The 13,094-nt window shown below is 49.3% G+C and overlaps 1 protein-coding gene across 1 annotated transcript in view; it reads right to left on the reverse strand.

The window, feature by feature from the left end:
- The window catches only part of stab2 (stabilin 2), a 45,549-nt gene that overhangs the window by 24,535 nt on the left and 7,920 nt on the right, over nucleotides 1-13,094 (reverse strand). The window contains exons 13-32 of the mRNA XM_060048766.1: nucleotides 12,440-12,583; nucleotides 12,256-12,318; nucleotides 11,596-11,712; nucleotides 11,066-11,119; nucleotides 10,899-10,979; nucleotides 10,640-10,792; nucleotides 9,713-9,772; nucleotides 9,105-9,209; nucleotides 8,741-8,824; nucleotides 7,242-7,353; nucleotides 6,331-6,511; nucleotides 5,443-5,536; nucleotides 4,965-5,123; nucleotides 3,990-4,088; nucleotides 3,537-3,629; nucleotides 3,399-3,446; nucleotides 1,838-1,971; nucleotides 1,267-1,450; nucleotides 744-827; nucleotides 65-172 (exon numbers count right to left, since the gene is read on the reverse strand). Of these exons, the coding sequence (XP_059904749.1) occupies nucleotides 65-172; nucleotides 744-827; nucleotides 1,267-1,450; nucleotides 1,838-1,971; nucleotides 3,399-3,446; nucleotides 3,537-3,629; nucleotides 3,990-4,088; nucleotides 4,965-5,123; nucleotides 5,443-5,536; nucleotides 6,331-6,511; nucleotides 7,242-7,353; nucleotides 8,741-8,824; nucleotides 9,105-9,209; nucleotides 9,713-9,772; nucleotides 10,640-10,792; nucleotides 10,899-10,979; nucleotides 11,066-11,119; nucleotides 11,596-11,712; nucleotides 12,256-12,318; nucleotides 12,440-12,583 (2,157 nt within the window). The remainder of the gene's footprint in view (nucleotides 1-64; nucleotides 173-743; nucleotides 828-1,266; nucleotides 1,451-1,837; nucleotides 1,972-3,398; nucleotides 3,447-3,536; nucleotides 3,630-3,989; nucleotides 4,089-4,964; nucleotides 5,124-5,442; nucleotides 5,537-6,330; nucleotides 6,512-7,241; nucleotides 7,354-8,740; nucleotides 8,825-9,104; nucleotides 9,210-9,712; nucleotides 9,773-10,639; nucleotides 10,793-10,898; nucleotides 10,980-11,065; nucleotides 11,120-11,595; nucleotides 11,713-12,255; nucleotides 12,319-12,439; nucleotides 12,584-13,094) is intronic.

Here is a 13,094-nt window from a genome sequence, read left to right on the forward strand (position 1 = left end):
ACAGTCACACACACAAGAACACACAAGAACAATCAGGAACACACACACACACACACACACTAACCAGGACATTGGCAGACGTTGTGCGCAGGTAGTCTCTCACAGCGCTGTCTGTCGGGGCGAAGATGGTGTACTCCTCCGCCTGCTCGATCTCATCCGTCAGATTGTGTTGCTGAGGAGAAGAACGCAGAGGACTCAAGGAACATCCGGAGAACACAAAGGAGTCAGATAACATCTGGAGAACAAAGAGGAGGCAGAGAACATCTGGAGAACGAAGAGGAGGCAGAGAACATCTTGAGAACACAGAAGACTCAGATACATCTGGGGAAAACACAGAGGACTCAGAGAACATCTGGAGCTTCTCAGTGCAGCTTTTTACTCCACAAAGTAGAAGGTTTCTCAGGAATGAAAGAGGCCAGGCAGAGCCCATGTTTGCAGGAAAAAATTCTCAATCGTTTGACTCTGGTCCACCTCTACACTTAAATCTTAAAAAATGAATCACTTCCGTCACACCAGAGTACTTCCGTTGCGCCTGGGTTGTTGTTGTCGGGCCAGGGTGTTGTTCTCCGGGGCTGCAGCTGGACCCTACTCAAACCAGCGGATCATCTCAGACCACATACTGATGCCGCTACAACTCTGGCCACTAGGGGGTGCTGATGGGGCAACTGGCCCCATGCAGGTTTAATATCCAGTAAATTAATGAGACGCTGGATGAGGTGCATAGGAGGTGGACGACGACGTACGATGAGGGCGGCCCGGAACAGGGAGAACTTGGGTCTCAACAGCTCCAGGAGTCCCTGGCTGTGTGTCCTCTCCGGGACTAGAACCTGCAGACACATGAAACACGTCAGACACACACACTGTGTACATGTGACAGTGTGTACAGGAGAGGACCCTGCATAGCCTCCCCCATAACCCCCACCCCCCCACAGCTCCTCTGTACGTCCTGCACACTAAATTAGCACATAGCATTGTGTAGCATCTTAGCTATCTTTGTTGTATACGGGGAATGGGCTAACCTAGTGATTGTTAGTGCTTGGAACTTGGTTCTATGAACATCCCTACTGTACCGACAGCGATATATTGTTGTTTCTCTTCTCCTGACAAATGTACTTATTCTAAGTCCCTTTGGATAAAAGCGTCTGCTATATGCCGTAACTCACTAGCTAGGATAAGATGCTACAGAATGCTAAGTACTATTTTGTTGTACAATACACTGTTACACACGCCCCCCCCCGTGGAGCTGGACCCCCGCTGGCTGCGTACCTTATCGATGACGTGGATCAGTCCGTTGGTGGCGGCCACGTTGGCCAGTGTGATTGCCGCCCCCCCTATGGTCACAGCCTGGGAGGTCTCGCCCACAGAGAGGGAGGTGTTGAGGAGGGAGGTGACCGGCGAGGTGGACGCCATGAGGCCAGACAGCGTGTAAATCCCCTGGATCACGTGGTTCCTGTCAGGAATCATGATAACAACGTGTAAGGTATCTATTGAGGGTTGTTGGTTTTTTGGATGCCCTTTTTATGATTTTTTTTATTTTTTTATGTTTGTAAAAACTGAAAAAATAATGGTACTCTCAATTGTGTCATCGGTGGAGCAATCAGGCCATTTAGTCTTTGTTAACACAGCTGACATTGGTCACATTGTGGCTCAGCTGATTATATGACCTCACCATTTGCCTGAAGAAGACCCGATCGTTTTTGTTTTTTTTATAAATTCATATGGGGGCTTAAGCAGTGCTGCGGACATTACATTTATTTCACTCCTGTCAGGAAATCCGACACGGCAGATATCAGGCCTGAAGACGCACTCGGGATGGAAATCCTCCGACTGGTCTTACCGGATCATGCTAGGAAGGTTTCCCTTGGTGGTCCAGAAGCTCTTGTCGTCTGCAGCCAGGCTCTGGATGGCTGCGGAGGTGGGCACCAGGAGGGTGAGGTTCTGCTCCGACAGAGACTGGCCCAGATCTGCAGCCTGGGGGGGGGGGGGGGGGGAACGTCAGCTGTATGAGTCTAGTCCTCGGTCCCAGGTCCAGTCTCAGTGGGCCTCACAGAACCCCCATTACACAACCCCAGCCCTCCTCAGGACCTGAGGGAGAACCCAGGAGAGAGTACCTAGGAGAGGGACCCAGGAGAGGGAGCCCAGGAGAGGGAACCCTAAAAAGGAAACCTTGGAGAAGGAACCAAGGAGAGGGAACCCTGGAGAAGGAACCCAGGAGAAGGAACCAAGGAGAGGGAGAACCAAGGAGAAGGAACCCTGGAGAGGGAACTCAGGAGAGGGAACACAGGAGGAAGAACCCTGGAGAAGGAACCCAGGAGAAGGAACCAAGGAGAGAAACCAGGAGAGAGGGAACCCTGGAGAAGGAACCCAGGAGAAGGTACCAAGGAGAGGGAACCATGGAGAAGGTACCAAGGAGAGGGAACCATGGAGAAGGAACCCAGGAGAAGGAACCAAGGAGAAGGAGAACCCAGGAGAAGGAACCAAGGAGAGGGAACCATGGAGAAGGAACCCAGGAGAAGGTACCAAGGAGAGGGAACCATGGAGAAGGAACCCAGGAGAAGGAACCAAGGAGAGGGAGAACCGAGGAGAAGGAACCCTGGAGAGGGAACCCAGGAGAGGGAACACAGGAGGAAGAACCCTGGAGAAGGAACCCAGGAGAAGGAACCAAGGAGAAGGAGAACCCAGGAGAAGGAACCAAGGAGAGAAACCAGGAGAGAGGGAACCCTGGAGAAGGAACCCAGGAGAAGGAACCAAGGAGAAGGAGAACCCAGGAGAAGGAACCAAGGAGAGAAACCAGGAGAGAGGGAACCCTGGAGAAGGAACCCAGGAGAAGGTACCAAGGAGAGGGAACCATGGAGAAGGAACCCAGGAGAAGGAACCAAGGAGAGGGAGAACCGAGGAGAAGGAACCCTGGAGAGGGAACCCAGGAGAGGGAACACAGGAGGAAGAACCCTGGAGAAGGAACCCAGGAGAAGGAACCAAGGAGAAGGAGAACCCAGGAGAAGGAACCAAGGAGAGAAACCAGGAGAGAGGGAACCCTGGAGAAGGAACCCAGGAGAAGGAACCAAGGAGAAGGAGAACCCAGGAGAAGGAACCAAGGAGAGAAACCAGGAGAGAGGGAACCCAGGAGAAGGTCCCAAGGAGAGGGAACCATGGAGAAGGAACCCAGGAGAAGGAACCAAGGAGAAGGAGAACCCAGGAGAAGGAACCCAGGAGAAGGAACCAAGGAGAGGGAGAACCCAGGAGAAGGAACCCTGGAGAGGGAACCCAGCAGAGGAGGCTCAGGGCCATGAGGGACGGACGTAGCGGTAGGATAACAAGAACAACAGAGGTCAAGTCAAATTAAGCTGTTGGAAGTACAAAGTGAGTAGTGAGTGTGGATGAAGGAACGGGTCACTCACTGTCACCCATGAGAGGAACTCTAAGGCGTCTGGAATAGCGATCAGCTCCTGGCACCAAGCAGAGAAAGAGGGTTTAATATCACCTGACGGAAGTGGTGGTGGTCATGTTTTGTAACGATAATCTGATCGTGGTCTGACCTGGTCCACCGTGCCGTAGCAAACTTCTCCGTCGCCAGCGTATCCATCCTCACAGACACATCCCCACTGGCCAGAGACAAACTGGCATGTGGCCTGCAGTCACATAAAAATCAACTTCAGGACTTACTTTAGCTTTAAAGCACAGATTCAAAGTCTGAACCTCTTACTGTTTATTTGATATGGACATAGCAATTACATTGGACAGACCAGATGCATTGTTGAAGTGTTTCAGCACAAGTGCTAATTCACAACACTTGTACTATAGCTTTAAAGTACATACCTCTTACTATCTGTAAATGATACAGATAATAGTCTGAACTTGTTACTTCAGCTTTAAATGATACAGATAATAGTTTAAACCTGTTACTGTAGCTTTAAATGATACAGATTCATAATGTGGTGTGCACTGATCGATTATGGCTGATAGAGTTCATGTAGTGTTGGTTCACTCACTTGATAATGACAACCTCGTCCATTCTGGAATACACACAGGTTGGCCGGTTCACAGTCTATGCCGTTTCCTTGGTAACCCGTCTTACACATGCAGTCACTCTAGGAAGTCAGAAAGCTAAATTAATAATGGATAAATGATTGCATATTTATTGTATGGATATATTCCTACAGATAGCGTTGTTGCAGTCCTACTTTGTTACAGTAGAACCTCTGATCCAGCAGTCGTACTTTGTTACAGTAGAACCTCTGATCCAGCAGTCGTACTGTGTTACAGCAGAACTGATCCATCAGTGGTACTGTGTTACGGCAGAACCTCTGATCCAGGTACTGTGTTACAGCAGAACTGATCCAGCAGTCGTACTGTGTTACAGTAGAACCTCTGATCCAGCAGTCGTACTGTGTTACAGCAGAACTGATCCAGCAGTCGTACTGTGTTACAGCAGAACTGATCCAGCAGTTCGTACTGTGTTACAGTAGAACCTCTGATCCAGCAGTCGTACTGTGTTACAGTAGAACCTCTGATCCAGCAGTCGTACTGTGTTACAGTAGAACCTCTGATCCAGCAGTCCTACTGGGTTACAGCAGAACCTCTGACCCAGCAGTCCTACTGTGTTATAGAAAAAACCTCTAATCAAGCAGTCCTACTGTGGTCGAGCAGTGAGTGATGAACCATTCAGAAGGGGATTTTAAGTATTTGAAGTCTTCAGGGGGTTGATTTGAAACCTTTACAGACAATTTTTACAGTTTACTACTGTTGGCCGAGTTTGTGATCGCTGTCAGCCAATCACACGTTTTCGGGACCCCCGCCTCCAGCGCCGTGTTCGGTCAAGTTCAAATATGAAGCAAAAGACAAAGAAAGGCCCTGTTGACCCTGATCTGGGTTCTGACTTTAGACCATGAACCCAAAGCTGTTCATCTAGATGACCGATCTGAGATGTGATTCCTGAGACTGGAGGCCTCGTCTCCCATCCTGACCTGGCCGGGACCGATGTAGATGCAGGAAGCATTTCCGTGGCAACCTCCTCTGCCAGGGCCGTTGCAGTCATTGATTGGCTGGCACTCGTCCTGGTCCATGGCCCAGCCCTTCAGACACTGGCAGACGTGTGTTTTGGGGCCCGTCTTTATGCACTTGGCCTTCAGTGAGGAGGGAGTGAGAGAGTGGGGGAGTGAGAGAGTGAAAGAGTGAGAGAGTGAATGAGCCTCAAATTCACGTAGTTCTGTTCTTATGAGTTCACTTAACCTCTTTCCCGCAAGAAGTATTCTGACTGCTATAATGTTCACTCAGTAGTTCATGTCAATGTTCACTCAGTAGTAAATGTTGACGTTCACTCAGTAGTACATGTTGACGTTCACTCCGTAGCAAATGTTGACGTTCACTCAGTAGTACATGTTGACGTTCACTCCGTAGCAAATGTTGACGTTCACTCAGTAGTACATGTTAATGTTGACATACATTTCTGCCGCAGCCTCCTCTTGATGGGGCGGCACACGGGTCTCGTTCCACACACATGATCCCGTCGCCCTGGTAACCGGGCTTGCAGACACACCTGCGAGAAGCAACAGCAGATTCATATTCACAGGATAGACTCTCTACCCCCCGAACCCCCGGAGCAGTAGAAGGATCGGGTTTGTTTGTATTAGGAGTCATCTGTTGGAGGATCATAGGCATTACATTACAGATAATATGCCTCTTTGGTATATTCTACCCGTGAACCTCCTAAGACGGCGCAATTTGATTGGTTCGCTATCTCGGGATATTGGGCAATATCCCATGATTGAGATCTCAAACTCGGGATATTGTTTTCATCGACGGTCGTCTTGTCACGCTAATGAAAACAAATAAACCGCTAATAAAAACGAATAAATCCCGGCAAAAAGTGTTAGCTTGTTTAATTTTGGAGTGTTCACGTGTAGCATACTAAAACAATTATTCACCTCAGGCTCCGTGGATATTCACTTTGACTTTGGCGAATAACTGTTAATAACGGTTCATTATAGCTGTTTGTATAACACCAAACTTTATTTATATTGCGCCTTTCGTGCAAAATTGCAACGCAAGGTGCTTAACGAAACAATTTAAAAAAAATAAGAATGAATTAAAAAATTAAACGGATTAAGAGAATGCTGAGCTTAATAGGAATGTTTTAAGGTTCATTCTAAACGTGTTCACAGTGTCAAATCAGGGTCAACATGTGTCCTGTAGTCTACTCTCTAGCGTCTTATTCAGGTCCTGACTCCAGGGCGGGGGGTGACCACGTGACAGGGTCACCTCCACCTCTTGGTTCATGGGTCATTAATCAACCGATAAACGCTCCGTCCGCGAGGAGGCAGCTCCACCTACCGGGCCGGCCCCTGGCTGAAGTCACAGTCGGCGTTGGCGTGGCAGAAGTGGACGTTGGGTCCGCAGGCCTGCGTGTGTCTCTCGCAGTGGGCCCCTGTGTAGCCGGGCAGGCAGGAGTCCGGGCGGCAGCGGCCGTCGGAGTCGGGCCGGTTGTCACAGGTACCCTGGAGGCAGGGGCAGGCTGGGGCAGAGGGGGCAGGACGTGAACATAGAGGGCCTTTAGCAGACGCTTTGATCCAAAATGATTTACAATAAGTACATAGAGACGACAATATATCGCTGTCGGTGCAGTAAGGATGTTCATAGAACCATTTGCCAAGCACTAACAATCGCTAGGCTAACCCATTCCCTGTACACAACACACATTCCCTGTTCCCTGTACTCTTACGCTAAGCTGCACTATGAGTACAGTTGGGGCGACCAAAGGCTAGATGGTGAATAATGACTTAATTAATGCCTATTGCTTGATTTATGAATTCATTCATTTTTGAATGTGTTGTGAACAAATTATGTTGAAAATGTGTAACGACGTGTGAAGGTAGGTGAATGAGTGGATAATAAATAAATGGATGAATGTGAGTGACTCCTAGTAGCTGAATGAATGGATGAATTTGAGTGACTCCCAGTAGGTGAATGAGTGGATGGGGGTAAGTGACTCCTTGTAGGTGAATAAATGGATGAATTGAGCGACTCCAAGTTGATGAATGCATGGATGATGAATGAATGAATGAATGGATGATGTGAGTGACTCCTGGTAGGTGAATGAATGGATGATGTGAGTGACTCCCAGTAGGTGAATGAGTGGATTCATGTATTTGACTCCCAGTAGGTGAATGAGTGGATTCATGTGAGTGACTCCCAGTCGATGCGTGGCTGCAGTGTGTGTCCCCAGGGGGCGACCGGTCACTTACTTCTGCTGCAGCCCGGGCCGCACTTGTTTGAGAGGGTGCAGTAATGACAGCGGGACCCTCTGAAGCCCGGCCTGCAGACACACGTCCCGTTACCCGCCAGACCCTCCATGCACTGGGGACACAGGGAGGGTTACACACACACATACACACACTGAGGACACACACTGGGGACACAGGGATGGTTACACACACGCACATACACACACTGAGGACACACACTGGGGACACAGGCAGGGTTACACACACACACACACACACACTGAGGACACACACTGGGGACACAGGGAGGGTTACACACACACACAGACACACACACAATGAGGACATTCACACTGGGGACACAGGGAGAGTTACACACATAGGCTGTGTCTCAATTCAGGGGACGCATCCTTCGAAGGCTGCATTCGACGGCCGATTGCGTCACTGCGACGCGTCAAGGCTGTCCCATTTCGAAGGGTCCTTCAAATGCGGCCGACAAATGCAGCCTTCTTTAACCGGATTTAAAGGATCCACCGGCTGGATCCTTTACGGCCCAGAGTATCCCAAGATTCATTGCGCGTTGGATTTTTTTCAGAAATGGCGTCGGAGAGAGCGGAAGCGGCAGTTGCAGAAAATTACACAAAATATTTTTGTTACATTCAAATAAAGTTGGGACTATTTTAAATTTGTAACTTTATTGTCAAAGTTCAATGACATTAACACGAGCCATATAACGTTAAACAAATTAACGTTATAATTTACATAATTATTATATAACGGCTCCATATTTCTCCTCCGCCGTCAGGGTTGCTAGGTGACAGGAGCGGCGGGTCGTCACGCAAGGTAAAGGGTGTTCGGCTTGTTACGCAAACTTGAAATGCTCCGTAGGCCAGACCGTTTCATTTAAGAACGTTTGTTCGTCCTTCGGTCCGGCCTTCACGGTCTACGAAGGCCACACCTTCATAGACCGCTTCCTTCGAAGGATGTGTCCCCTGAATTGAGACACACAGCCACACACGCACACACACACAAACACACACACACACACACACACACACACACACACACACACACACACACCTACTGAGGACACAGGGAGGGTTACACACACACACACACACACACACACACACACACCTACTGAGGACACAGGGAGGGTTTCACAAACACACACACACACACACAAACACACACACATCTACTGAGGACACAGAGAGGGTTGCACTGACACACACACAGACACACAAACTGAGGACACAGAGAGGGTAACAAACACACACACAAACTTACTGAGGACACACATAGGAAGGTTTACACACACACACTGCTCATATGAATGCACACACACTGCTCACATGAACACACAAACACATCGCTCACATGAACATACACACACGCACACACAAACTGACTCAACGCTGCTCACATGCGTGTGTGTGAATGTGTGTCGGCGTGTGTGTGCATGCGTGTGTGCATGTGTGAGTGTAAGCGTGTTTGTGTGTGCATGCGTGTGCTCTGACCTGGCCGTGTCCGGAGCAGGGGTTCTGGAAGCCTCCTGGACAGGGACGGCAGTCTGCTGAGTAGAACCCCGGACAGCAGGCCCGCTTCTCGGCCACAGGGAGGAAACCGGAGGGTTGGTGCTAATGCAGCGCTAAGCTAATGTAGCGTTAAGCTAATGTAGCCCTAAGCTACTGTAGCCCAAGCTAGTGAAGCACCAAGCTAATGTAGCGCTAAGCTAATGTAGCCCTATGCTAATGCAGCACTAAGCTAATGTAACGCTAAGCTAATGTAGCCCGAAGCTAATGTAGCACTAAGCTAATGTAGAGCTTGCAGCCGTCATGTTATCCAATGAAGTGTTTAATCCTAATACTGGCATGTGTTTACCCGGACGGTGGTGGTGTTGCAGCGCGGAGCGCAGCCTCTTATGCTGAGTGTCATATTGTTCCTCGAGATGAGGTTGATTTGGTAGATGCAGCCGAAGGTCAAAACCTGGATGACATACACACACATTTGAGCATGTAGAGTTAGACATTAGAGTTAGACTATAGAGTGAGTCTATAGTTAGCCTATTTAAATAACTTCTTGGCCTAGAGAGTTAGACTTTAGAGTTAACTTGTTAGCTTATAGAGTTAATCTATAGAATTATGTTATTAGCCTAGAGAGTTAGCCTATAGAGTTAGCCTATTAGCCTAGCAGCACCACAGAGCGTCCGCTGAGCCTAGCCCGCTAGTGCTAGGCTATACCAAAGGTATTTCCTATGGTTAGGAGTGCAATGGGTGCAATAATTGATACACATCCAGGCAAACATTTTAAATCATTTAGTCAATAAACATTTTAATAAATGGTGTGATTTATCATGAAAACATAATAATACTTCCAACAATAAAAACCTCATGATAATAACAAGACCTTATCTGACACCACCCTCATAGGCCCGGAGCACTTAGATGAACGCTTTAAAAGATGAATCCACGTCCGGGCTGTGACCTTACCAAGTTATCTCCAGACGGACATTGTAAAAGAGATGGTCTGGTGCAGCTCCCACACTTGCCCTGGAGAGAAACACAGAGTGGAGGAGGACAGGGTTGGTCTGTGTCATGGAACGCCATGTTTGTACCCCTCCTATCTGTGAAGGGAACAGCTCGGTGGAGCTGGAAGCCCATCTTAGAACGGGTGTAGCAAGCTGGAACGAGAGTGAACAGCACTGGAGCCGGAGAACAAAGTGAATAGAACTGGAGCCGGAGAACGGGCGTGAGCAAAACTGGAGGCGGAGAACGAAGTCAATAGAACTGGAGAACGAGAGTGAACAGCACTGGAGCCGGAGAACGAGAGTGAACAGCACTGGAGAACGAGAGTGAACAGCACTGGAGCCTGAGAACGAGAGTGAACAGAACTGGAGAACGAGAGTGAACCGCACTGGAGCCTGAGAACGAGAGTGAACAGAACTGGAGAACAAGAGTGAACAGCACTGGAGCTGGAGAACGAAGTGAACAGCACTGGAGAACAAGAGTGAACAGCACTGGAGCCGGAAAAGTAAGTGAACAGCACTGGAGAACGAGAGTGGACAGCACTGGAGCCGGAGAACTGGAGTGAACAGCACTGGAGCCGGAGAACGAGAGTGAACAGCACTGGAGAACGAGAGTGAACAGCACCGGAGCCGGATAACTAGAGTGAACAGCACTGGAGAACGAGAGTGAACAGCACTGGAGAACGAGAGTGAACAGCACCGGAGCCGGATAACTAGAGTGAACAGTACTGGAGAACGAGAACGAGAGTGAAGAGCACTGGAGCCGGAGAACAAGAGAGAACAGTACTGGAGCTGTGGAACGAGAGTGAACAGCACTGGAGCCGGAGAACAAGAGTGAACAGCGGAGATGTTCAGTACAACCACAGAGCCGCTGTAGTCTGCAGAGCCCCACCTCCACCAGCCTGGTCTCCGACACGTCACAGCGGTGGGGGAGAATAGGCAGGATGGAGGCTGGGATCAGCACCCCGTCCAGGGAGTACAGCTGGCCGTTCCTGGTCTCCACGTCCGCCTCCAGGACAGCCATCCCGTTCACCGAGACCCGGCCCTGGGAACCGGTCACACAGCGGGGGAAGGATCAGAACGGGTGTCAGATGAGATGGGACACAGAGAATACGGATCAGGGTTCGAAGATCAACTTCTTCTTCACTCACGTTCTCCGACACGTTGAATAACAGAACCTGATTGGCCATGGAGGAAGCTCTGGGGCCGGACACCACGTTGTAGACCTCGAGCTTCAAAACAGGACTTAAAGGTTAGATATAGAGTCGAGAAGATATGTAGAAGATCATGTCTGGTGTGAGAAGGTCAGGCTCCTCACCCTTGAGGACTCCACCACGTGGTTCCGCACCAGCTCCACTAACTTGCCGTGGCCCTGCACGTGAAGAGAGTAATACAGTGTGGCCATACAGGTGCAGAGAGTAATACAGTGTGGCCATACAGGTGCAGAGAGTAATACAGTGTGGCCCTTCAGGTGCAGAGAGTTACACCGTGTGGCCATACAGGTGCAGATGCAGTGGGCTATATGGTAAGTGGTAAATGGACTGTGTTTATATTGCGCTTTTTTGTAACCATTGGACTTCCAAAGCGCTTTATAATATTGCTTAACCTTCCCCCATTCATGCACACATTCGCACACCGACGGCGGCGTCAGACATGCAAGGCGATAGCCAGCTCTGACCAATTAGGGTGAGGTGTCTTGCTCAGGGACACCTCGACACTCCGCTAGGAGGAGCCGGGGAATCGAACTAGCAACCTTGCCAACCCGCTCTACCTCCTGAGCTGCTTCCGCCCCTATACAGTGTGGCCCTACAGGGCAGGGAGGTATGAAACTGGAGGACATCCCCTTACCTCATCAGTGGTGAGGTACTCTAGCTGTCCCTCCTCCATGGCACTGAAGGCGTTGTTGGTTGGTACGAACACGGTGTGGGGACCAGGGGAGTCCATGAGGGGGGACAGGTTGGCTTTCTGCACCCGAGGCAGGAGGACACAAAGAATACAATATCTGAACTACAGATGTACATTGTCTTGCAACACACACTTTATATGATGCAATATTTATCATATAAATGCTGAAGATATAATTAGATGGTAATATGAAGACTAGTATAGTGGTTTTAACATCTGGTGAGAACAACTCACTGAATCCCTTTACTAATACTAAAGTTCATAACTCCTAAGTCGTTTTCACTCATGCAGCAATTTCCTCAAATTTCCCTGCATAACAAATAAAACTAAAGTTCCGGCATGACCTTTAGAGAGACAGCCTATTATCTGTATTATTTAAAGATACAGTAACAAGTTCAGACTATTATCTGTATTATTTAAAGCGATAGTAACAAGTTCAGCCTATTATCTGTATTATTTAAAGATACAGTAACAAGTTCAGCCTATTATCTGTATCATTTAAAGCAACAGTAAAATGTTCAGACTATTAACTGTATTACTTAAAGCTACAGTAATAAGTTCAGACTGTGATGTGGAGAAAATGAAAGCGATAAAAACACAAACCTCTAATAAACTCTTGAACTTGGAAAACTTTCCATAGTCGGAAATAACCTTCATCAGATTCTCCTGTTGGGAAATACACACTCTTGGTGAATTTTCAATAACAAACACCAACGCATGCACGCACACGCACACACACACACACACACACACACAGACACACACACACACACAGACACACACGTACCTGCGTATCGCTGTCCACGGTGGGCGGAATGTTCTCAATCAGTTTGTTGATCAGGTGGATCATCCCGTTGGACGCGATTACGTCAGGCTCCACGATCGCCACCTTCTTCCTGCTCCCGCGGAGTCGGATCTTACTCAGAGCCTCCTAGTGGAGGTCAAGAACCAATATCAGGTCCAGACCCAGCAGACCCCCCATCAGGTCCAGACCCACCAGACCCCCCATCAGGTCCAGACCCACCAGACCCCCCATCAGGTCCAGACCCACCAGACCCCCCATCAGGTCCAGACCCACCAGACCCCCCATCAGCTCCAGACCCACCAGACCCCCAATCAGGTCCAGACCCACCAGACCCCCCATCAGGTCCAGACCCACCAGACCCCTGATCAGCTCCAGACCACCCATAAGGTCCAGACACTCCATCAAGTCCAGATCCCCCCCCCTCAGGTCAAGACCCAATATCAGGTCCAGACCCACCAGACCCCTGATAAGGTCCAGACCCCTGATCAGGTCCAGACCCACCAGACCCCTGATCAGGTCCAGATCCTCCATCAGGTCAAGACCCAATATCAGGTCCAGACCCACCAGACCCCTGATCAGGTCCAGACCCACCAGACCCCTGATCAGGTCCAGATCCTCCATCAGGTCCAGACCCAAT

The sequence above is a fragment of the Gadus macrocephalus genome, chromosome 4 (assembly GCF_031168955.1).
Source record: "Gadus macrocephalus chromosome 4, ASM3116895v1".
NCBI lineage: Eukaryota > Metazoa > Chordata > Actinopteri > Gadiformes > Gadidae > Gadus > Gadus macrocephalus.